At 34.1% G+C, this 26,726-nt stretch overlaps 1 protein-coding gene across 2 annotated transcripts in view; it reads left to right on the top strand.

Annotated features, from left to right (window-relative positions):
• Med13 (mediator complex subunit 13) overlaps positions 1–26,726 on the top strand; it is a 90,486-nt gene that overhangs the window by 40,816 nt on the left and 22,944 nt on the right. Inside the window, exons 10-17 of one of the 2 annotated variants that reach the window (XM_027950263.2) lie at positions 8,928–9,141; positions 10,235–10,316; positions 15,931–16,052; positions 17,586–17,676; positions 17,812–18,026; positions 18,435–18,631; positions 19,322–20,238; positions 23,828–23,989. In XM_027950263.2, coding sequence (XP_027806064.1) covers positions 8,928–9,141; positions 10,235–10,316; positions 15,931–16,052; positions 17,586–17,676; positions 17,812–18,026; positions 18,435–18,631; positions 19,322–20,238; positions 23,828–23,989 — 2,000 coding nt within the window. Of the gene's footprint in view, positions 1–8,927; positions 9,142–10,234; positions 10,317–15,930; positions 16,053–17,585; positions 17,677–17,811; positions 18,027–18,434; positions 18,632–19,318; positions 20,239–23,827; positions 23,990–26,726 lie in introns of both variants that reach the window. The other variant, XM_027950262.2, reaches the window with a different exon arrangement.

The following is a 26,726-nucleotide window of genomic DNA, read 5'->3' as shown; positions in this document are numbered from 1 at the left end:
TAGGGATATAGCTCAGTGGTAGAGTGCCCTGAGTTCAATTTTCCATTACCTATTTATTTATTTATTTAATTTTTAGTTATAGTTGTACGCAATACCTTTATTTTATTTATTTATTTTTATATGGTGCCGACGATTGAACTCAGTGCCTCACACATGCTAGGCGAGTATTCTACTGCTGAGCCACAACCCCAGCACCTCCATTACCTTTTATGAATTTAAAAAAAAAAATCTGTTTTCCCATTTTGAGCTCTTTTCATTTTCGTCTAGACATGTTAAGTCCAGATTTTAAAAAAAAATTTTTTTTCTAGGCATTTTGAGTATTATATTGTTCATATAGTTTTCCTACAGTTTCCTTTTGCATCCTGTAGACTGTGAACTTTCTCTGTGTATTTCATCTGATTTTGAGCTTCCCTAAGATTTAGTCTGTTCCATTTATACCCTCTCATTTTCCCTACTGTTAAGCGATTTATTCTCTCTTAAAATGCCTTTGCTATCATTTTAGCAGACACCTTGTGTTTCATCTAACACTTTGAATTTAAAAGAATTGTAGGATTTTAATTAAAGTCTGGATTTTGAATTAAGAAACTTCAGAATACTTTTCTGATCAATAAAGACAACTAACTTGTGTAATAGTGGATCTTTTGAAGTTAATGTCTTAGAAACAGCTTTAAAAGAAAGATCATAATCTAGCTGGGCATGGTGGCACATACCTATAATCCCAGTAATTTGGAGGGTGGGAGGCATGAAGATTGAAACTTTGAGGCCAGCCACAGCAATTTAGTGAGGCCTCTCAAAATAAAATGGACTGGGGGTGTGGCTCAGTGGTGGAGCACCTCTGGGTTCAATTCCCAGGAAGAGTGGGATTTAACTAGGGAAGAGGGAGGGTAGTAATTTATCCAGTGCTAAATACAAATACCTAAGCCAACTTCTGGTCTTGCTTGAAACTGTTAGTCTAAAGAATGTTTTGTATACCACAGCCAGAGTGACCATAAGTTAAATGATGTTCTTCATTTGCTTAAATCCCTCCAATAGTTTGCCTTTATACTAAGAATAAAATTCAAAGTCTTTCTCATGATAATGTAAAATTGTACACAGTCTTCTGCCTAACTAGTTTTCACCCTGTTTGTTTTCTGATTTAGCCACATTGTCCTCCTTGCCATTCCTTCCAAAAGCTAAGCTCTTGCCTCTTGACCTTCCAAATTGCATCACACAGTTTGGGGAACTACTTACTCCTTATCATTAAGAACCTTTCAGATAGAATTTTCCTGATCATTCTGTCCAAAATATGGTCTATCTTTTCTCCCCCAAATCATGTCTATACTATACATTGGTTTTTAATTGCTCCTTAATATATCTCATCTGAAATTATGTATTTGTTAATTGTCTTTTCCCTACTAGAATGTAAGCTCTATGAGGGCAAGGACTCTTTGTTTGCTGCTGTATTCCTCTAGCATTAACACAAACATGCCTACAACAATCTTAGGAATATAGTAGAAATTCAACAATGTTTGGATGAATGAAACAGCAGTTTGGTCCTAGAACATTTTATTGCTTTAAAACTTGTTTACTTCCCAAGTTATATTTTCTATTTAATGTATGTAAAAATGTGGTATAAATATTTTCAATTATAAAAACTTCAAGAGTGAGTTTTTATGGACACATTGTTGTTCATAAGATCTAAGAATTCTGGCTATAGCTTTAAAGAAATACTTTGGCTGCTTAACCTTAGTATACAGCTTAACATTAGAATCTGTTCTAAAAATGATTTGACATTTTTCTTACTGAATGAGAATGAGAATGAAGAAGCATAATATAGAAAAATAGCATGCAGAGTAGAGTGGTACTGGGTCATGATTATGTAAGTTAAGGAAACAACATGCTTCTGCTTTTGCCTGTGCCTGGCTATCATTTTTTCTCTCGTAGAAAAGAAAAACAAACAATTGAATAAATTTTTAAAATTTTTGTGTTATTTTGTCTCTTGAGCATTGTTAAGACTATGATAGTTACTAAAATTTGTAGTATGTCAATATTTACTCATTATTATAGTGTTATAGATTAGGAGATAGGTCATCCATCAGAGGTTTTGCTTCTGTACACGCTAAGAAACATTTGTGGATTATAATAGTTCTATACTTGGTTGACAATTTTTTTTTTCCCTCATGTTTCAGTCATTTAGATGATTCTGTCCTTTCCCTGGAATTCTTGTCCTATGGCAGTAATTCTTAACTGGGGGTATTTTCCGTCTTATCATCCTCAGGATGATAAAAATATTTTGAGAAATTTTTGGTTGTCATAATTGGAGATATGCAAGTGACATGAGGTAGGTAGAGGCCAGAGATGCTAAATACCTTTTAATTTTATTTTTCCCAGTCCTGAGAATTGACTCTGGGGGCACTCTGTCACTGATCTTCATCCCTAGCCCTTTTTATTTTTTATTTTGAGACAGGGTCTCTGAGTTGCCCAAAGTGGCTTCAAACTTGTGATTCTCTTGCCTCAGTTTCCCCAGTAGCTGAGATTACAGGTATGTATTACTGTACCTGGCTTGCTAAATATCTTTCTAGTGCAGGTGTAGTCTCGCCACAATAAAAAATTATACAGCTCCACATTTTAATAGCGTTGTAGTGCTTTAAGGTAATGAATACCTTTTAACTCTAATAGTAGCTATTAATAGCTATTAGGTCCACTGTGTTTAATGATAAACTTCATTAGGAAGGTCTCCCAGTATTACTTTAGTCCCCCTAAACCACAGTAAAATACTGGCATAATCTTTGTTGTCACATACTGAAGCATAAAAGTCCTTTTTCCCCCATGGTGAAAAGGATCTTTTGGAAGAACCTGATAATTCTATTGTCTTTCCTTTGAGTTTTGAAAGTGTATTTAAATGTGTAGCAATTAATTTTAATGATGTTAATTAGAAGACTTTTTGCAAGTCCTGAATTCTTTCTCCTTTCTTAAAACAATTATCTTTCTTTTTAAATTCATTTTCTTAAAAGATATATATTCTAGGGCTGAGGTGTGAGTGATAGAGGCTTGCCTAGCATGTGTGAGGCACTGAGTTTGATCCCTGGTATCAAATAAATAAAAATAAAGGCCCATCAACAATTTAAAATATATATATATATATATATATATATATATATATATATTTTTTTTTTTTTCTATATCAGTTTGCATAAAACTGAAATTTCTGTTGTGTGCAAGATGTTGTGAGACACTGTAGGGGTGTGAAGTAAATTTGGTCCAGGCTCCAAACTTGTTGTATAATGGAAGATAACTTTAAGTTATCTTATAGAAAATGAATAAAAAATAGCAGAAGCTGGGCACTGTGCTGTACTCATGTAATCCTAGCAGCTGAGGAGGCTGAGGCAGGAAAATCACAAGTTCGATGCTAGCCTCAGCAATTTATCAAAGCCCTAAGTAACTTAATAATACCCTATCTCAAAAAATAAAAAGGGCTGGGGATGTGGCTCCATGGTGAAGCACCACGGGGCTCAATCCCTGATACCAAAACAAAGAAAAACAGCAAGAATGCAGAGCCATAATTGGTTGAAAAATTTAATTCCATTTATGGAGATCAGAAGCTTTTAATGTAGTTTGGCCTGGATAGATTATAGGGATCCTGCTTAGTAGCTTAGTGTGTTGTGATGAGAAATGAGATTGAAAAGTGGGTTAAAGGCAATAGAATAGCAAGTTATTGCTCATAAATTGATATATTATCCTTCAAACAACAGGAGTACTATTGCAAGCTTTATGAGCAAGGAGATTGATTTGGACATGTTTGAACTACTCAGACAAAAAGTGATGTAAAGTTATCTCTAGGAAATTACAAACATAGCAATAGATGTAGGGATATATCAATGCTATAGATGCTATGATGTAGTTGAAAAATCTTTTCAGCAAGTTTAGTAGTAGACTGACAGAAGAGTTAACAAACATATTAATTTCTTGAGGAAGATGAGAAAGAACAGGTTTGAAGACTTCTTTACAAGCCTTTTTACCTATTTTAGGCTACATCTTAACAAACTTCAGTTTTATGATTTTATTAGAAGTTGCTTTCCAGAATATAAGTACCTTGAAATAACTATTGGCATACCTTACTAAGTATGGTCTTGCTAAATAATTAAGGTCTAGCTAAATAATAATGGCATGTCAACTTAAAACTAAAATAAATAAATAAATAGTTTTTAAGAAGAGGGATTGTGATATCTTTGAGATACCCTTTTCATCTGTGACCTTAGCTATGTATATTATATGCAGACTGCAAAATGTGAATTCAGTATGAACTGTCTGATTAGACAGATTCCATCCGGTGTTGGAACATGTGTATATAGCTTAAGAGGAAACCGTTAATAACCCAGAGTAGATACAGAGTTCAAAGGGCATGAATATATCTAAACAATTAGTTTTCTCATGATAGTTGAATTTCATAGAGAATTATAGTAGGAGGAAAATTTAGAGTTTTGTTTTATTTGTGTTGAGTAGAAATCCATTTTCCATTTAGTATAAATAGATGTTTTCTGTTGATCACTATTGAAAGGTGATATGTACTATGCTTCCATAATAAATGGATAAATGAAAGAAAGCTTTGCTCTTCATTTTTCTGCTGTGTAGTTTTTGATAGTAATGGCTAACAAGTACAGGGTAATAGAATGCATAATTTCTAAATACTTCCCTTAGTCTTAGACTTACATGTGTAGCACCTTATGAAAATATTTTCACCAGCTATGTTAAAGTTGAATTCCTTTTTTAATTTGTTAGAATTTCATTGTGGGAGGGAGATGTTAGGGGTGGAACACAGCATGTCCCATACATGGAATATACAGACATCTGGGCAGGTTTTAAAACAAAATCTTCATTTTGTTCCTTATTGTATTTAGTTTCTCTGTTAGTGATAATGTCTGTTTTAGAATAGAGGCTGAGGCTATGGATCTTATAAATTTAAAGACAAAAAGTTTTGCCAAGAAGCATTATAGTTTTTCAAGGGTTTAGTTCTTAGATTTAGTAGAATTTGTGATTGTTTAAAATAATCTGCTATTCTAATTCAGATGGAAACCTTTCTAAACCCTGAGCAAAGAAAGATGTATACCTGAGTATAGTTCTTTCCATGTTGTTCTGTAGTCAGGGTGCATTACAATGTTTTAACTATTTTAATATTCATCAGTAGAACTACTGCTTTGTTGTATTATATCTACCAGATTTTTATTGTATGTGTATAGTATAGAATGCATTATTTGATCTCTAAAAGGTAGTTTTGAATGCCTTTGTCTCATAGAAAGAAACCTGTGATGAAATAAACTCGATTTGATTGTACTCTAAATCTTTTAAGTAAGTCTTCTCTATTTGCTATTTCATTTTAATGCAATAAAACTCTAATTTTGATAGTTTGATTCAGTTCAAGGATTCATTCTGAATGTGGGAGATGGTACTAGAATAAGTTAATTTAAAGAAAAGGGAAAGATTTTAAGGTTCATTAAATTCATCTGTTCTTTAACATTCCCTTCTATTGCTTTTCTCCTTCTATAATTGTCAATCTTAAAATACTGTCATATCTTGTGTAGAGGAATTTTTATTAAATAAAGGCATAAAGGCAGTTCCTACCCTAAGCCATGTTAAATTTTTATCAGTGCATTTCAGGTCAGTGTGTTATTGTCAGAGTGAAAAGTGGGAGATGTAATTAATGATACAAAGGAAATTAAAATTTGCTTTGGACTTTTCAACACTTCTGCTTATGGCTGTACCTGATTCTCTTCCAGTTTGTCTGTACTTAGCTTTATTTCTAATTGAAACTATCTCAAGTTAAGTATTTGGCTATCTATGAAAGTTCTTTTTATTAAAGGAGAGGTGTTCTTGTTCCTGTATATGAAAGTATTATGTGTACTATATAATTGAATATTAAGAGTAAAAATTTGAATTTTTAATCAGGCACCTCAAAACTCACAATTTTTTATTTCTATTTTTATGAACTTTTAATACAGAAGAATGTATAATGTAAATTATTTATTTTAAAATTTATTGTGATTTGATATTGACTACATTTAAAATCTTTGCATATCCCAATGTCTGTGAGAATGATTCAATAAAATAACAAAAATTTGTGTTTAGGCAATGCATTTGGTTTACTCCTTTTTATTAACAGAGCCTTGTGAAGGAGGATTAGTGTTTTTAACAATGTTACTGTGCACTAGTTTAGCACCTATGTGTGTAAACAGTGTGGCAGTTTTTATGCTTCTGCCAGAGAACAACTTAATGTGCAAAACAGTTGTTTTATTTACCTGTACAGAGTAGTAGTGTCAAGATGTGGATGGAAGAGCTTCTTTATGCTTTTTTCCCTATTAATAGTTAGTTATTTTAGTAAATATTTAAATTTTTCCATTCATAACTTTGCCCACTACGTGACCTTGAAAAACCTCTTGTTTCTACATAACTTCCACATCAAAGTTAGAAGGACTGCCCTCCATTTCCTATCTTATGATGTTATTTAAAGTATTAAATAAGAAAGTACATGTCAAAATAAAACTATTTTTTAAAAAATTATAGTATCCCACAGTTTTCAGCCAGTAGTTATTTAGGATTCAATATGATGAGGTATAGAGCTCTTAATGAATAAATGTTCATAATAATCTGTTATAAACAGAATATGAATAATACATGCTGTTTCACCCCTCCACATAGAGGACAGAGTGATGGATAACGCTAGGCATTAGTGCATAGATGAATGAGATATTATATCCGTCATTCAAAGAATTTACATTTGGACTAATATTCCCAAACCTTATATATTTGTCTAAATGTTCAGAGTAGATAAACTATATTTCTTTTTTTTTTAAATATTTTTTAGTTGTAGATGAACACAATATCTTTATTTTGTTTTTATATGCTGCTGAGGATCAAACCCAGGGCCCCGCATGTGCTAGGCAAGCGATCTACCGCTGAGCCACAACCCCAACCCGACATCAGTACTTTCTACGATGTAAAGATAATTTATTTCAAAGTACCAGATAATTGTAATTATTAATGCAAAAATATTTCAGTTCTTTTAGATATTACTTATTCATTAACAAATATTTATTGACTGCCTATTATGTGTCAGGCACTCTTTCCATTTGAGATAATTCAGTGAACAAAAATGATTCCAGATCTTGTGGGACTTTTATTCCAATGGGAATGATAACCAACTATGAATGTTATAAATTATATATGTTAAAAGGTAATTCCTAATGGGAAGATAGAGAATGGTAAGAGGGATCAGTGTTATAGATAGGTGATCATATTGCAATTTTAAATAAGGTTGACAATAATAAGAAAGATCTCACAGAGAAGGTGACAAAGATTTGAAGGCATTAAAAAAATTGGCCATACAGATATTTGGAGAAAGAATGTCCCAAACAAAGGGAAGGGTTAAGAGGTGTCTATTCTGTTTAAGGATCGTCAAGGAAACCTTTCGAAGTGGTGTAAATGAGAGAGGACTACAGTAGAAACAGATGGCATTCAAGAGGAAAAAAGTTGAACCAGATAATGGAAGGTGTGGGTAGGGTATTCTAAGGATTTTTGTTTTTACTCCGAGCAAGCTAGTCTTTGCAGGACTTCGAAAAAATGTATGGCTAGAAGCCTGGCTGCCACTATTCTGACAGCTTGGGAACCTCAGCTTTGTAAACCTCAGAGAACAGGAATTTGAGAGTCTTAAAAGCTTTTATGCAAACTATAAAATAGTCATTTTGTATTCACACTCTAGTCTTCAGGGACATGAAACATGAACACTCTGGTCTTTGGAGAGACATATGTCCTGATGCTTCTGAGAGTTCTGGGTACAAATCAGCTTGCTGCTTGTTATGAATTCTCTTTTAACCTTATATTTCAGCCTTCTCTGATCTGTCAGTTTCTACAACTTATCTTTCCAAGTTCATTGTTGTCCCCACCCCCACTTCCATTTTTTTCTTTCTTTGGATACTAGGGATTGAACCCAGGGGCGCTTAACCACTAAGCTGAATCCCCAGCTCTTTTTATTTTTTATTTTGAGACGGAGTCTTGCTAAATTGCTGAGGCTGCCCTTGAACTTGGCAATCAGCCTCCCTAGTCAGTGGGATTATAGGCATGTGCCACCATCCCAGCTTTTTTTCTTCTTTTGTCCTCCCTTGTCATTTTATAGAGAGCAGAGAAAAACATACATTTCATTAGTAGAGCAGAGAAAAACATACATTTTATAGTCACCAGTTCAACCAGAGGACTGGTAATATAAAAATTATTATATTTTCCAGTGTGTTTAGAAAAACCTGAAGTGCTTAACACTGACACTTTACCCTATAATTCATCTTGTCAAGAATAATAATACAGTAATAATGTTGCTTTGATGAAACACCCAATCAGGCCCTCAAAAATTTTATTTTTGACTGGGGGTATAGCTCAGTGGTAGAACACTTGCCTAAGCAAGTTTCTGGGATTTGATCCCTAACATCACAGAACACAAATGAAACAACTCAAAATTTTAAACTTAAAATATGTCCATTCATGACAGTAAGAAAGGGTTAATCATTTTCACTGTTTAAATGTATAAATTGTATAATCAAAGTATCTGTCTCACTATATAAAGCCCACACTTAGAGTCATTGTCCTGGAAGAGTTTAGATTTAAGAGTCCCTTTCAGTAAATGGATTTAGATTAGTTATTGTGCTTGAGGATTTGAGAATAGAATGAGTTATTGAAGGATAATGTATTTTGGTAGGAAAGACCCTATGTAAGAGACCTGGATTTTAGTTCCATTTTTTTACTGCTGAATTTAGGATGCATAATTAGTTTTTTCATTTGTAAAATCAGAGATTACAGGTTGGATAATGTTTAATTTTTTTAAGTCACGTGATGCTTAAGTTTGGAAACTTTTTATGCTTTTCTGGTAAATATAATTATTTTCTGATTTTATTTTTTTCATGCAGATTAATGGTGCAGTGTAAGAAACGTTTAAAAGTTTCTGATGAATTAGTTCAGCAATATCAAATGAAGAATCAGTATCTTTCAGCAATAGCATCTGATGCAGAACAAGAACCTAAAATTGATCCATATGCATTTGTTGAAGGAGATGAGGAATTCCTTTTTCCTGATAAAAAAGATAGACAAAATAGTGAGAGAGACTCTGGGAAAAAACACAAGGTAAGAGAAATCACAGTATACTGAAGGTTCACTGATGATTTTGTAGCACAACATAGAGTAGCATGCTGAGTATGTACCTTATCACTTTTTTTCTTCTTTTTATAAAATATATATATATTTAGTTGTAGTTAGACACAATACTTTTATTTTATTTATTTATTTTTATGTGGTGCTAGGGATCGAACCTAGAGCCTCGAACATGCTAGGTGAGCGCTCTACTGCCGAGCCACAATCCTGGCCCCCTCACTTTTTTTCTTTTAGAAAAATTGATTGTACACTTACTTTTTTAAAAAAAATAAGTAAATCAGGCGGATAGTACACGTTATGGCTGATCTCTGACAAAAGATGTTTTTTGTTTACTTCTGATGTTTCTGGACTAGCTAGAGATATTAATTTTTGTCATAACTAAAATCAGGGCATTATGGTATAGACTATTTTGAAACTGAGTAGGAATATGTTAAAAGTGAATTATCTGCTTTCAGTGATAAAATATATATTACTGAGTTTTTTAAAAAGTTGTTTTTGAATATGTGATTTAGGAACTAACTTATAGTGTCCCCAAAAGTAAAAAACTTAACATTAATTAAATGTAGGACATAAAAATTTTTTTGATTAAAAATTTCAGAATTAAGCATTTGGGGATTAATTGAGCTTATGATCACTCTACTAGATTAAAAAAAAGTTGCCTTAAATACAAAATGTGAGAATTGAAAGCTGTAAAACTGGGGAAAGGACCCAATAATATGTTTAGTACAAATAATTAATTTCACTAGTTTTACTTAACCCTACTATTTGCATGATACTTAAACTGTTGTTCTTTTTTATGAAATAGAAAGAATGCCAAATCTACAATTTTGTAAATGTAGATTAAAATTCCAGCTCCCACTATCAGCCATGATTCCTGGGGCAGACTCTTTAGATTTTTTCTCTTTTTATTTGAACATAAGCATACAATGTATTTGTTAACTATAAAAGTTGGTAAAAATTAGTGTTAATGTACATAGAACATTTATCAGAATACTTGACAAAAAACTGGTAGGTTTTGTTATTGGTAAATAAAACATTTTAGGCTAATATATAATACTGTTTGCAGGTAGAAGACGGAACATCTACTGTTACAGTTTTATCACATGAAGAAGATGCTATGTCATTATTTAGTCCCTCTATTAAGCAAGGTAAAACTTTTTATTTCCCTTTCAAAAATCATTGCATCCAGAGTTGTCTCTACAAATTTATCTCTGATACTGCTGGAAGTTTTACTGTTTCTTCTTGCAAAATTTATATATTTTATAGGATGTGTGGATGAATTTATTATTTATCTTTTATTGGGAGGAGCAAGTTGAGTTGACAAAAATTACATTATGAATTGTTAGAACACCCCCCACACACACTTTTTATCCTCTCCTTTAAATAGTTCTTACTCATGAAATTAGTAGATTGGATAAGAATGTTGCCTAAGGTTCCTCAGATATAAAAACTCAATTTTTCAATTAAACTTTCTGAAATATTTTTCATCCACCTTTCGTAAGTGTTAAGAGTGCTATTTCCAAGGTCCTTAATTGAACAATTTATTGAATACCTGTTATGTGTGCTAGGCATTGGGGATAAAGTAATCAAGATTCCACTTCAAAATTATCTGGCTTATACTCCTTGTGAATGGAATAGAGACACAGTGTAACAAGTTTGTTTAAAAAAAATTATTTATCTTAATTAGTAAGTAAAAAGTAAATATTTATGATACACACACACACACATATTGTGAAATTGCTAAATCAAACTTAAAACACATGCAATTTAATATACATCACCTCACATAAGTACTACTGTTCTGTGATGAGAACACTTAACGTGTGTGTGTGTCTGTGTGTGTTTGTGTGTATGTATGTATCTATATACATGTATCTGTCAATTTTTTTTTCCCTTCAGTACTGGGGATTGAACCCAGGGTGCTTACCACTGAGCCATATCCCAGCCCCTCTTTATTTTTTTATTTTGTGACAGGGCCTCAAAGGTACTGAGACTGGTATTAAACTTATGATCTTCCTGCTTCAGCTTTCTGAGTGGGTGGGATTATAGTTCACCTGACTTAAAATTTACTTTCTTAGTAAGTGTTAGGTATAATATTAACTTTAGTCAGAATTCATTTAACTGTTCTTTTTTTTTTTTTTTAACTTTTTTCCCCTCCACATTTTGTTATTGGTGCATTATAGTTGTATATACTGATATGATTTGTTTTTACATATTAGTACATGCACATTTGACCAATAGCCCTCCCATTACTTTTTTTAATATATATTTTTTAAGTTGTTGATAGACCTTTATCTATCTGTCTGTCTGTCGGTCTATCTATCTATCTAAGGTGCTGAGAATCGAACCCAGTGCCTCACACATGCCAGGCAAGTGCACTATTGCTGAGCCACAACCCCAGCCCCAGTTACTTGACTTTTGATAAGGGCAAAGGAAGATATTTTCCGGCATGTGCTTTTTGAAACAAAATTTTGCTTTAATATTTGGAATAAGTAGGATCAGTTTCTGTGTTACAAGAAATAAGAATAAGAAGAAAGTCTGTGTGTGCAAGGAGCAGATGGTCTTTTTATGAAGTAAATTTAGTGGTTGATGGTTTTAAGTAACTTGGTGAGTTAACAATTTGGGTTCTTCGCCATCTAAAGATTTAGTGCCATCCCTATCAAAATTTCCGTGTCAATTTTCACAGAAGTAGAAGAAACAATCCTAAAATTTGAATGGAACCACAACATAATCTGAATAGGCAAGGCAATCTTGAGCAAAAAGATCAAAGCCAGTGGTATCACACTACCTGATTTGAAAATCAATGACAAAGCTATAGTAATTAAAACAGCAAGTATAGGCATTTTAAAAAGGTACCTAGATCAGCAGAAGTGAATAGTAAGTTTTGAAATAAATCCAACTGATTCATAGATGCCTCAGATACATAATGGGAAAGTCTCTTCAGTAAGTACTAGGAAAACTGGATATCCTCTTGCAGAAGAATGAAATTAGAATCTTATGTTATATATAAAAGTCAACTCAAAATGGATTAAAGACTTAAACCTAAGACCTGATAAAACCTAAGACCTGATAATGTAAAACTACTAGAAAAAAACATGGGGGAAAACTCCATGAGATTAGTTTTGGCAAAGATTTTTTTTTTTGGATCTGATTCCAGAAGTACAGGCAACAAAAGCAAAAATAGACAAATGAGATTACATCAGACTAAAAAGCTTCTGTATAATGATTCAAACAGTCAACAGACTGAGGAGATAATTCTGAGGAAACACTATATTTGCAAATCATATCTGATAAGGGGTTAATATCCAATATATAAAGGAACTCAAATCAATAGAAAGAAAATGTCTTGATTTAAAAATGGGCAAAGGACATTTCTCAAATGAATTTATACAAAATACAATAGATTTATGAAAAATATTCTACTTTACTGATTGTTGGGAAAATGCAAATTAAAACCGTAATAAGATATCACCTTATACCTGTTATAATGGGTTTTATCAAAAAGATAGAAGATGGCAAGTTTTGGCAAGGACATGGAGTAAAGGGACCACTTGTACATTATTTGTGGAAATGTAAATTTTTAGAGCTGTTATGGTATTTAATAAGTATGAAGTATGGAATTTTCTTCATAGAACTGCCTTATGATACATCAGTCCCACTCTTCAGCATATATTCAGAGGGTAGGAAGCCAGTGTGTTGATACTGATACCTGCATGCTTTTATTTGTTGTGGCATTACACACAATAGGCAAGATATGGAATAATTCTTAGTGTCCATCAACAGGTGTATGCATGAAGATTAAAAAAGAAAAATTATGTTATTTGCGACAACATGTATGAAACTAGAGGACATTATATTTGATGAAATAAGCCAGGCACAGAAAGATAAATACTGCATGATCTCACTTACAGGTGGAATCTAAAGTACAACTCATAAAAATCAATGAACATGTGTGAGGCTTAGGGTTCAATCTCTAGGGCCACAAAATGAAGTCAGAGTTAAATGGAAGTTAACAGAGCCTGGGGGATAGAGGTTGGCCAAGGGGTATAACATTTCAGTTAGGAGAAATAAATACAAGAGATCTGTTATATCATGGTGTCTCCAGGTAACATACATAGGTTTCTTGTATTATGATGGTGGGCATCCTAAATTAAAACCATTATAAGTTGAAATATTTTAAGTCAAAACTGTACTATTTTACCTAACCTACTTAACATCATAACTTAGCCTAGTCTACCTTATATGTGCTAAGAATACTTAGATGATTTGAGCAAAATCATCTAACAAAAACTTGTAAAGTGTTGAATATCTCCTATAAATTTTTACTACCTGTGTCCAATAAACAGTGCCCATAGAGAATCAGTTGTTTACCTTCATGATCATGTGGCTGACTGGGAACTGCTGCCTCTTCTCAGTATTTTAAGAGTTATCATGCTACATACTGTCACTCCAGGAAAAGATCAGATTCAGAGTTTGAAGTACCATTCCTACTGAATGCAAATGGCTTTTGCACCAACATAAAACTGAAAAATCATAAGCTGAACCATTGTAAACTGGTAACAGTCTTGTTGTGTATTTGAAAATTGCCGAGAGTAGATTTTAAATGTCCATACTACAAAAAAAAAAAAAGTGAGATAATGCATATATTAAATAATTTGATTTAACCATTCCGTAATATATATATATATATACATACATACACCCCCACACACACACACACGAAAAATAAGTTCTTTGGCTCCCCTCACCCCTGAAGTATTTTCTAGGATACAGAAATTGTGAATCCCCTGTGCCTGTGATGTATATTTCTCAAAATGTGAACTATGTACCCCGTTGTAGAGTATCTCAGGTGGAGCTTTGTAATCTTGGATTTGTTTGTTTGTTTTTAAATATTCTAACAGATACGACATTTTTTTATGCCTTTATTTTATTTATTTATTTTTATGTGGTGCTGAGGATTGAACCCAGTGCCTCGCACATGGTAGGCAAGCCCCAGCCCCTGTAATCTTGGTTTTTAATAAGTACCCTAAGATGATTTTTACATAGTCTGAAATTTTAGAACTACTGCTATGGTGAATATTTAGAACTGACACACTGAGGCACTGGGAAAGCAACTTATTTTTCTGAAATTGAAGGCTATTTCAAGTTAATTGACATACAGATGATTTGGAAGGTTATATATTATTACTATAAGTTGTTTTTCTTATGTGGTAATATAAGGGGAATTTAATTTTTATTGCTTTTGTATATTTTTTAATCATATGTCGTCGTCCCCTCCCAACTGCGGGTGGGGAGCACTGAAACCTAGCTTATCTAAGAGCTAATATTTATTGAGTATTTTAAGTGCCTATTTCTGGGCAAAGCAGTATACTTTTATTCTATCACATTAAATTCTGGGCTACATGAAGGCACAGAGAGATTGTCAGTATACCAAGAAACATTGTTGGTGGAAGAGCTGGGGTTTGATTTAATAATCTGTCTGACTTAAGAACCAGAATTCATAATTATTGTACTATGCTTTTTTTACATGTCAGGAAGTTGAAAAAATAAAAAATCTGTATGCGCTTTTTAAAAAAATTAATATTTAATAATTGTACATATCTGAGGGATACAGTGTATTTTAATACACATGATACACATATACCATATGTATTAGTCAAATCAGGGTAATTAGTGGGGTTTTTTTTGTTGTTGTTGTTATTGTTAAATAGTTGTAGACAGACACGATATCTTTATTTTTATGTGGTGCTGAGGCTCAAACCCAGTACCTGACATGTGCTAGGCAAGCGCATTACCACTGAGCCTCGAATCCAGCCCAGTTAATGTTTTCTTTTTGTTATTATTTCATTATGTTTGGAACCTTCAAGCTCCTCTTTTCTACTTCTTCATAAAATATATACTAGGTTTTTCTTTCTATCTAACTCTGTTTTGGTACCCTTCATCTGTCCTCCCTCTAGCTCCTTTCTCACATCTAGTAATCACTCACAAACACAGTAAAAGAACACAACGTGAGATCTGTCCTCCTAGAATCTAGTGTTGAATTGTTATATCTCTAGGTATTGTGTTATATAATGGGTATGTAGAACTTATTAATCTTTTTTTTTTTTTTTTTGCTTTTTTGAAGAATTGGTCCTAAAGGGAGCTCTTTCTTTTATTTTGTTATAAACTAATTGATGAAACTTACTAATTTTGCATAACTAACTTCCTTCATTCCTCCATTCCATGCTGGAGATTTAATCCTGAACCTTGCATATACTATGCAAGTACTCTGCCACTTATCTCCATCCCCAGCTGTTCTTATTTTCATTTTGAGACAGGTTCTAGCTAAGTGAACTTATGATCTTCCTGCCTCACCCTTCAAAGTAGTGGAGATTACTGCATTTGCCACCATGACCATTATAACTAACTTTGTATCCAGTGAACAACTGCCCATTTTAACAGCATCTCTGTTGAAATAAATTTACATAGAATAAAATTTATTCATTTCAAATTGAAAAAAGTATGCTTAATTCTGTTGTCCTGTAGGGTTTTATTTTTATTATTCATGTAGAATACTTACATAGATTACATAGCCTTTAGTGCTTCCTGGGGAAGATTTCCACCGTTCATTTACAACTTCATGAAAAATGTTTTTAAAATTTTAAATAAGAACTTAGAATTCTTTGTTGTATAGTCTTCTCTCAAATTTAATATCTTGTTTAAATAAATGGAATAATACTTGGTTGTAGTTGAATTTTTTATGTTTCTGATTGAAACGGGTAGATGCTCCACGCCCTACTAGTCATGCACGTCCTCCATCAACCAGTTTGATATATGACTCAGATCTGGCTGTCTCTTATACCGACCTTGATAATCTCTTCAATTCTGATGAAGATGAATTGACAGTGAGTATCCTATTAATTGTTTAGGATTAAGCTTGTTTTCTTGGGTTTTATATAAGTTCTTTGGAAGTGATTTGTTGCTTGAATACTGTTTTAGGTCAAAACAGTAGGAAATATTTTATAATAAAATATCATTTTTTTTTTTCATTTTAATCTCATGTTTGAATCATCTTGACATAGTTTTATAAACTTTGAGGTGACTTTTTACTGTTTTGTTATGATGTTTGAAGGATATACGGTGAAATTTGATGTAAGTTGTGCTATGTGTTCTTTTTCTCCAGTCCTTAGGAAGAAGAATAATTTTCCTATTGTTTGATCTCTAGTTTATGAAATAACTCTGAAATTGACTTATGTAGAGAATATATAAATAATTAGCAATAAAAGTTATGCCTTATCACTTTATTAAGGAAGATCACTTTCGAATTTTTTTGGCACCACTCTGTTATTATAAGACAGATACATAGCATAACAATGAGAGGAAGACAAAATTAATATTTAATCCTTTTAACACCTATGTGCAGAGGAAGATGAAATTTAATTTTAAAGAAATTAAAGCTTAAAATGAGATTTTCTAGAATGTCAAACCTCTTGGAAATTAATGAATTGGGTGCTGCATTCAGAAAAAGGAATCATTTTGCCTCTGCGTAAACGTATCTTGGAAAGTATGGCACATTTAGTTTTTCTTTTCTTACGTAACATGTTATTAATTACAATATATGCTGTTCATCCTAGCTGTGTGTAATATAGGTTTTTGTTTTTGGGGTATCAGGGATTGAACTCAGGAACTTGATTATTAAGCTATATCCTTAACCTTATTTTGTATTTTATTTAGAGACAGGGTCTCACTGAGTTGCGTAGCACCTCAGTTTTGCTGAGGCTGACTTTGAACTTGTGATCCTCCTGCCTCAGCCTCCTGAGCCACTGGTATTATGGGCATGCACTACCATGCCCAGCTAATATAGGTTTATTTATAGCTATGCTTTTATGTATAAAAGGCAGATATAGCTATTCACGAACTCTTAAATCTGTATCTAATAAGGTAGTATATGTCAGGACACTGTTCACTAGATGACTATATCCTGGAATACCTTGGTACACTTTTTTGCTGTGACTCCTCTGACATAAAGAAATTGTACTCAAGAGCTCGGTCTACATATGTATCACAAAGTGTCTAATAGGAGACAATAGAACACATGTCAACTCTAAGAACATTGGTGTTATACTGAGGATGCTTTGTTCAGCATATTAAAACTTATTTCCTGGCTGGACGTGGTGGCACATGCCTGTGATCCCATGCACTAGGGAGACTGAGGCAGGAGGATCATAAGTTCAAGGCCAGCCTTGGCAATTTAGTTAATTGGGAGGCTTATGAAATAACTGTTGTGTCCTTAAACTATATCTAGTATGTATTTGGCTCTGTCACGGATTCAAAATACTACTTTTGATGAATGGGCTTTACTTTTTAAGTTGAGTCTGAATATTTACTACTTTGAAATCACATTGGGTTTCAGATAAATATGTGCTTTTTTTAAATAGCCTGGATCTAAAAAGTCATCGAATGGATCAGATGATAAAGCCAGCTGCAAAGAATCAAAGACAGGAAATCTGGATCCATTATCTTGCATAAGTAAGCTTCCCAATTCTGTGCTCCAGATAGACTTGCAAACTTGTAATCTCAGTAAAGTTTTCTGTTCCCTTTATTTTATACATAGATTCACCTCTTTTTAGTCTTATGTTAAAATGTGTGTTTTATTAAATATAGGCACTGCAGATCTTCATAAGATGTATCCTACACCACCATCTTTGGAACAGCATATTATGGGATTTTCCCCAATGAATATGAATAATAAAGAATATGGTAGTATGGATACAACACCTGGAGGAACTGTCCTAGAAGGAAATAGTTCTAGTATAGGAGCACAGTTCAAAATTGAGGTTGATGAAGGATTCTGTAGCCCAAAACCTTCTGAAATTAAAGTAAGTATTTTATTTTTCTAGAAAAAATAATTCACTTCCTATATTTTCTTTCTTTTTATGTGGTGCTGAGGATTGAACCCAGTGCCTCACACATGCTAGGCGAGTGCTCTACCTCTGAGCCCCAACCCCAGCCCCCCTATATTTTCTTATGGAATTTCTTGTTACTATATTAAAAAATCCTTTCATAGTGATCCTTGTTTTGTAGCTAACAGATCTGAGGACTGATATGTGGCAACAGTATTAAGAATGCATTTTAGAATAGAACTGATATTTACATTTTCTTTTGATAAAAGAATAGGAAAAAAGGAAAGATTGTGGGGGGGTACTTTTTTGGGGGGTGTTGTTTTGTTTTGGTTTTTGGTTCTTGGAAGATAAGATCTTTAATAATCCATGACCTTTATATTGTAGGATTTTTCTTATGTCTATAAGCCTGAAAATTGTCAAGTTCTAGTGGGATGTTCCATGTTTGCACCTCTAAAAACTCTACCAAGCCAATGTCTACCCGCTATCAAATTGCCAGAAGAATGTATTTACCGCCAGAGCTGGACTGTTGGAAAATTGGAATTGCTTTCTTCAGGGCCTGCAATGCCATTCATCAAAGAAGGGTATGACTTATGTTCTTATCGTATTATATGAATGCTTATAGGTTTAATTTTTTTTTGTGTGTGTGTGGAAGCATTTGGTATTATGGCAAAACAATATTGGTTTTTAAAAGTTCTAGAAATTGTTTTCTGGTTGATTATAATGGTAATAGGTGAGGATAAACTATTTGAAAACATAAGACCATTATACTTTATTTGACTTCAAAAGCATCTTTATTTTGACCTGTAATTCAAAATCATTCTCATTTTTGCATTTGCCATATTTCCCACATTTTCTACATCAATGTTTCTGAATTTGGAGTGTGTTGTAATTGGTAGCCTCATAAAATCATATTGTCCTTTTTACACATGAACGTCTCTGAAATCAGGAATTATTATTCTTAGAGGCATCATAATATGAATGAAATATAAGAAACTTCTAGATAGTAAATATGAGTCTCTAGGTACAGATAAGTTATTAAATAAGAATTTTATTCTTAGTTTTGAAATTAGTTAATTGGTCCTTAGTCCACAACAGTCACCAGTGGACATATTAATCAGAAATAAGTCCTAATTATACTTTTGCATTGATTGTTCTATCACAGTTTTCAGTGTTACTTGAAAACATTTGAGTTATTTTTATTTGTATTTCACATCACAAAAGTGTTGCTTTATTTATATATTTGATTATCTCTTTTTCCCCGGTGACAGTAGTGATGGAAGTAATATGGATCAAGAATATGGCCCTGCTTATACACCACAAACCCATACTTCTTTTGGGATGCCTCCTAGCAGTGCACCTCCTAGTAACAGCGGAGCAGGAATTCTTCCTTCTCCATCCACTCCTAGGTTTCCGACTCCAAGGACTCCAAGGACTCCAAGGACTCCTCGTGGAGCTGGTGGACCTGCTAGTGCTCAAGGTTCAGTCAAATATGAAAATTCAGACTTGTATTCACCAGCTTCCACCCCATCCACATGCAGACCCCTTAATTCTGTTGAACCTGCAACAGTCCCTTCCATCCCTGAAGCACACAGTCTTTATGTAAACCTCATCCTTTCAGAATCAGTTATGAATTTGTTTAAAGACTGTAACTTTGATAGTTGCTGTATATGTGTCTGCAACATGAATATCAAGGGTGCCGATGTTGGAGTTTACATTCCAGATCCAACGCAGGAAGCACAATATAGGTGTGCCTGCGGCTTTAGTGCTGTCATGAACAGAAAATTTGGAAACAATTCAGGATTATTTCTTGAAGATGAATTAGATATCATAGGACGCAACACAGACTGTGGCAAAGAAGCAGAAAAACGTTTTGAAGCTCTCAGGGCCACCTCCACTGAACATGTTAATGGAGGTCTAAAGGAATCTGAAAAGTTTCCTGATGAGTTGATATTATTGCTACAAGATCAGTGCACTAATTTATTTTCACCCTTTGGAGCGGCAGACCAAGATCCTTTTCCCAAAATTGGTGTGATTAGCAATTGGGTGCGAGTTGAAGAACGGGACTGTTGCAATGACTGCTACCTTGCATTGGAACATGGGCGTCAGTTTATGGATAATATGTCAGGAGGAAAAGTTGATGAAGCACTTGTGAAAAGTTCATGCTTACACCCCTGGTCCAAACGAAATGGTATGTATACTAATGAAACGTACGCTTGTTTTTGTTGTATGACTTTTCTTAGGAAAAAGCATTAAAGGCAACTTCTCATGAAGCTAATTGAGACTCTTAAATTTGGACTTTAAACTTTGGGGTTTGGGTGGTATCGGGGATTGAACTCAGGGAGCACTCAACCACTGAGCCACATCCCCTGCCCTATTTTGTATTATATTTAGAGACAGAGTCTCACTGAGTGGCTTAAGCACCTCAACTTTTGCTGAGGTTGGCTTTGAACTCTATCTTTCTGTCTCAGCCTCCTTAGGTGCTGGGTTTACAAGCGTGCACCACTGTGCCTGGCACCTTTAAGCTATTTTAAGGATGACATTTTTAAAGGGAGATTTCTTAGCTATATTGTTTAACTTATAACCTGTAAGTATATGCTTATGTTGGAATATAAAAGTTACTTTGCACATGTTAATTAGTAGAAAACTGCTGGTTGTCTATTTTTTCAACAGTCTTTCTCATTATATATTTATTAAGTACCTTCTGTGTGCCCAGTACTGTTCTACAATCACTATTGAACAAAGCAAGCATAGTCCCTGCTTTTTTTGAGCTCATAATTTAGTGGAAGGGGCAGATATTACACAGAAAATTAAGGAATCACATAATAGATAATGACAAGTACTTCAAAGAAAAACAAAGCAGGGCAAAAAGTAGAAAAAAAGTGTGTGCTATTTTATATGTATGGTCAAAGAAGATATTATTGAGGGCTAGCATTTAGTCAAAGTCCTACATAAAGTGGGAGAATGTATGGTATGTAACTGATGGAGGACTATTGCAGGCAATGCTAAATGCAAAGACTTTGAAGATTTTTGTGTGCTTGTTGATATTGTTTGAGGAACGTGAAGGAAGCTAATGTTGTGGAATCCATTGGGTAGTGTAATCTTTTTCTTCCACTTTTTAAAAAAAATTGCTGCATTATAGTTGCACATGATGGTGGGATTTGTTGTTACAATGTATATCTTTTTTTAATTTTTTAGTTTTTGGCAGACACAACATCTTTATTTGTATGTGGTGCTGAGGATTGAACCCAGGCCGCACGCATGCCAGGCGAGCGCGCTACCGCTTGAGCCACATCCCCAGCCCTACAATGTATATCTTTTTGATTACTGCTTTTCTACTAGGTCTCAGCTTACATACTGATTTTTATCCCTTAACACTTATAATTATATGACAAGACTTTTTCATGTCAGCCTTCTTTCCCCAAGATTATTAGGTCTCTGAAGACATAACTCAGCAGCTAGCATAGTTCTTGGCCCATAGTAGGTTTTCTAATAAATATATGTGTTTTTTAGTGAGTGTCTGTGAGCTTCACATTAATTAGAATCAAAATACAAGCTGAGCTGGGCACAGTGGCACGTGTCTGTAATCCTCAGTGGCTCCAGAGGCTGAGGCAGGAGGATTGCAACTTCATAGCCAGCCTCAGCAATTTAGTGAGGCACCACGAAACTCAGCAAGACCTTGTCACTAAATAAAGAAATATATAAAAGGGCTGGGAATGTGCTCAGTGGTTAAGTGCCCCTAGGTTTAATCCCCAGTTACCTAATTTCTACTGTCCCACCACCACCACTACCCCCCCCCCCAAAAAAAAAAAAAATTAAAGCTGGTCACAGTGGCACATATCTGCAATTTCAGCAACTTGGAAGACTCAGGTAGGAGGATCACAAGTTTGAGGTCAATCTCTGCAATTTAGTGAGACCAGCCCTCTGCAACTTAGAGAGAGACCCTGTCTCAAAATAAAAAGGGACGGGATGTGGCTCAGTGGTAAAGAGTCCAATTTTATAATCAGATTTTTATTTATTTATTTATTTTTGGTGGTGCCAGGGATCCAACCCAGGGCCTTGTACATGTGAGGCAAGCAGTTTACCAACTGATCTATATCTCCAGCCCCCTGATTTTTATTTTTATCACTCTGTTAGTCATTAGTCTATGTCAGGTAGCTCTGTTATCATTTCTAATGACTAAATAATATTTTATGTGTTGGTTTAAGCATAATTGTTACTAAGGGTTATATTTGAAATTAAATTATTTCTGTTTGTGTATAATGTTTATTAGTTATAGGAAATGAAAGCCAACGGTCATAAATTAGGCAATGGTCATAATTAAGGTATGTAATGGTATGCTTTAACAAGTTTGGTGGTACAACTGAACCACACTGGGGGCCAGATTAATTATGTCAATATCATTTAGTGGTCTTTCTTTTAGCCACTTGACATTTATGAGCAGTACCTGTCATAGCCATGCTGATAGTCGGTCAGAAATGCAAGTGAAACAATTTCAGGATCTTTAAACTTAGAGTTGTGGGGTTTTTGTTTTGTTTTTTTAGAAAAAGAAATTTTTATTTATTTGCTAGCAAACCAGAAACACAGGGGACTCCTGTCCCAAAGGCTGTGACTCTCTGGATCAGGACTTTTAAAATTAAGGTTTTTAAATATGCGTGGATGGGCTGGAGCTGGAGCTCAGTGGCAGAGCGCTTGCTTAGCACACACGAGGCCCTGGGTTTGATCCTCAGTGCCACATAAAAATAAATAAAATAAAAGGTATTGTGTCCAACTACAACTAAAAAATAAATGTTTTTAAAAATAAAATGTGGATAATACATTTTCTTTTAGCATGGTGAACAAGTTTATCTGTGTACAAGTTTTGTATTACAGAATTGTTTTGCTTTTCTGGTGCTGGGGATTGAACCCAGGGCCTCATGCATGCCAAGCAAATGTTCTGTCACTGAGCTGTGAGTCCCCAGGCCTGTATTTCAGAACTGTTAACAGTTTCCCCTAGTTAATTCTTATAATCAGTCTCATCTGATTATTTTATCATAGTGGTTGGTAATTAAGGGACATAATTTATAAACCATTTCAGTGTGACAGTTTTTTTTCTGGTAAAATAAATGGGAAAAGAAAAATTTATAATTAATGACTTTATGGAAGTGAATTACAGAGACAAAGATTTCTTCTTAGCTGTAATTTTCTGGAAGTACCATTCCTTTGTGTGTGTGCGTGTATGCATGCCATTCTGATATGCTTAATTCATTTTATTTGTTTTGTTTTTTGACACTTGGAATTGAACCCAGGGGTGCTTAATTCTGAGCCACATCCCTGTTTTGAGACAGGGTCTTGTTAAGTTGCTTAGGGACTTGCTAAATTGCTAAGGCTGGCCTTGAACTTATGATGATCCTGCCTCAGCCACCTGAGTTGGTAGGATGACAGCATGTGCCACCATGCTCTGCTGCTTCATGCATTTTACTTATTTATCTATCTATCCATCTATTTATTTTATTTATTTTTGTATTACAATCCTTAAGATAAATTATCTCTGATTATATATAAAGTATGTTGACACCAATGCTTCATGCATGTTAAGCAAATGTTCTCCCTCTGAGCTCTACCTCCAGCCCTGTAAAACCATTTCTATAGAACTTTATAGAGTTCTCTATACGAGCAGATGTTTAATATTCTTGATGATGAATGGCTAAACTTCTCTAGGTGTTATTTCTTATTAAAGTTTTATTTGTGTTCAGGCAATAGCAATTCTTACTTTTTTTTTTTTTTTTAACTGATTATAGATGTGAGTATGCAGTGCTCACAGGATATACTTCGAATGCTCCTCTCTCTTCAGCCAGTTCTTCAAGATGCTATTCAGAAAAAAAGAACAGTAAGACCGTGGGGGGTTCAAGGTCCTCTCACTTGGCAACAGTTTCATAAAATGGCTGGCCGAGGCTCTTATGGTAAGTAATTTATAGTGGAATGCAATGATTGGTTTTATGTTAGTCCTCTGATTAATGGCCCAACTTGAATAAGCACATTATTTCCTTGAATATTTTTATGGCATAAACTCAGCTTAAGCCACTGTGGGTCCAGTTCTAGTTCTAGCCTTTACTTCAACATTTTCAACATGCAGTTTACAGGGTTCTGTAACTTAAAAAGGAATAGTTTCACTTACGTCTTTTTTTTTTTTATGTATTCCTGTTATCAATAAGATTTTATGTGAAGAAAGCTTCACACAACTAATATATTTTTAAAACCCAAAACTACTTTTGCCTTAAGCTATCATTTTACTAAACTGAGTGGGTAATGGGGGTAGGGATAATCTTAGTTATTAAAAAAACTGAAGGTCTTCATTTTAAAATAAAATTAGAGCCAGAAGCTATGGACCATGCCTATAATCCCAGTAACTTGGAAGACTGAGACAGGAAGATTGTGAGTTTGAGGCCATTCTCAACCATTTAGCAAGACCCTCAGCAACTCAGCTGGACCCTTTCTCAAAAATATAAAAATAGGGGCTTGGGTTGTGGCTCAGTGGTAGAGCACTTGCTTAGCATGTGTGAGACACTGGATTTGATCCTTAACACCACATAAAAATAAGTAAAATAAAGGTATGTGTCCATCTAACAACTAAACTGTGTGTGTGTGTGTGTGTGTGTGTGTGTGTGTACGAACGTAAGTACGTTCGGGGCGGTGAGAGGACTGAGGACTTAACTTAGTGGTAAAGTGTCTCAGAGTTCTATCTCCAGGAAACCCCCACCCCCACAAAAAAGGAAGAAAAGAAAAATTAGGACGAAGATAGGTATACAGTAGAATTATTGTCACTTGTAATGGAAAACAACATTTAGAATATTTGAATTATTTGCTACAGAGTGTTTCTGAAAAGTAGGATAGCTTTTAAAATATATTTGGAATAATAGTTCTTATCATTGAAATTTATCTCCATTAATATGTATATATTTGTGTGTGTGTGTGTGTGTGTATTTTCCCACCCTGAACCCAGGGGTACTCAACCTCTGAGCCACATCCCCACATCCCCAGCTCTTTTAATTTTTTAAAATTTTGAAACAGGGTCTCACGGAGTTGCTTAGGGTCTTGCTACTGAGGCTGGCTTTAAACTTACAATTCTCCTGTCTCAGCCCCTGAGCAGCTGGGATTACAGGTGTGCACCGCCACGCTCAAGTAGCTAAATGATTTAAATGTCAAAAAGCTGATATTCTGTATTCTGTAGAAGATGCAGGTTAATGGTAATGTATTTTAGTATAAACTTTTACATTCTTTTAATTCTTTTAAATTTATTTATTTATGTACCTGACTGATTTTGGAGATAATTTCTAGCACTACATATAGAGATAACTTTCTTTTTTTTTTCTTTAATGGCTGCAAGTACTCCATTATTTTTTACATTTAGTAATGTATTTTTACCTGTGTATGGTTTTTGGACATATAGATTGTATATTGGACATAAAAGTATTATGGCTTTTTTTCTTTTTTAAAGAGAGAGTGAGAGAGGGAGAGAGAGACAGAGAGAGAATTTTTTAATATTTATTTTTTAGTTTTCAGCGGACACAACATCTTTGTATGTGGTGCTGAGGATCGAACCTGGGCCGCACGCATGCCAGGCGAGCGCGCTGCCGCTTGAGCCACATCCCCAGCCCGTATTATTATGGCTATTTATAACTAAAAATATTTTTAAAATGATTTGGTATCTTTGTGGGTGTGAAAGATTTTTGTTTTGTATTCTTTGTTCATGACCTTTAACCATTTTTCTAAATAAAATTGCTGGTCATTTTTGATTTTTAAAAGAATTTATTTGGTGATACAAACACTAACCTGTAATTTACCCTCTTAACACATTTTTAAGTATTCAGGACAGTGTTGTGGACTCCTGAACAATGATATAACTAGTGATCTTACTGGCTATTTTCTCATGGATTTGTAGTTCCCCTTCTATGATTAGGAAATTAATATTTGTCATATTCCTCATATGTTGTTTTCCAGTTTGTTAATCATTTGGCTTTGCTTATGGTGTGTGTGTGTGTGTGTGTTTGTTTGTTTTTGTTTTAATATTTATTTTTTAGGTGTAGATGGACACAACATAATGCCTTTATTTTTATGTGGTGCTGAGGATCAAACCCGGGTCCTGCCCGTGCTAGGCAAGCGCTCTACCGTTGAGCCACAATCCTAGCCCCTTATGGTGTGTTTTTATGCCAAAAATTTATATAGTCAAGTGGGGTTTTTTGTTTGTTTGTTTGTATTTGTGATACTAGATATTGAACCTTTACGACATGGTAGAGATTAATCCGTTTTTTAATGAATAGATTTTATGTTATGATTAGAAATATTTTCCCCAGCTGGGTATGATAGTGCACACCTGTAATCCCAGATATTCAGGAGGCTGAGGCAGGTGGATCATAAAGTGGAGGCCAGTCTGGGCAACGTAGCATTATCAAGTCTCAAAAAATAAAAATGTCTGGTATATAGCTCAGTGGTATAGATAGCATTGCTGGGTTCAATCCCCAGTACCACCAAAAAAGAAAAAATACTTTACCCAGTCCAAACTTACTAAAAATACAATTAAAACTCCTATTCATTTTTTCTGACACTTTTAAGTTTTTCTATTTAAATAATGTTTTACATTTAAATTAAGGTAGTCAAGTATATTTTATGAAGACCATTTAGGAAATATCTAACACTGGA

This window comes from Marmota flaviventris, chromosome 17 (genome assembly GCF_047511675.1).
Source record: "Marmota flaviventris isolate mMarFla1 chromosome 17, mMarFla1.hap1, whole genome shotgun sequence".
NCBI lineage: Eukaryota > Metazoa > Chordata > Mammalia > Rodentia > Sciuridae > Marmota > Marmota flaviventris.
Note: the sequence above shows the minus strand (reverse complement) of the source record. Positions and strands in the feature narration are given on the sequence as shown.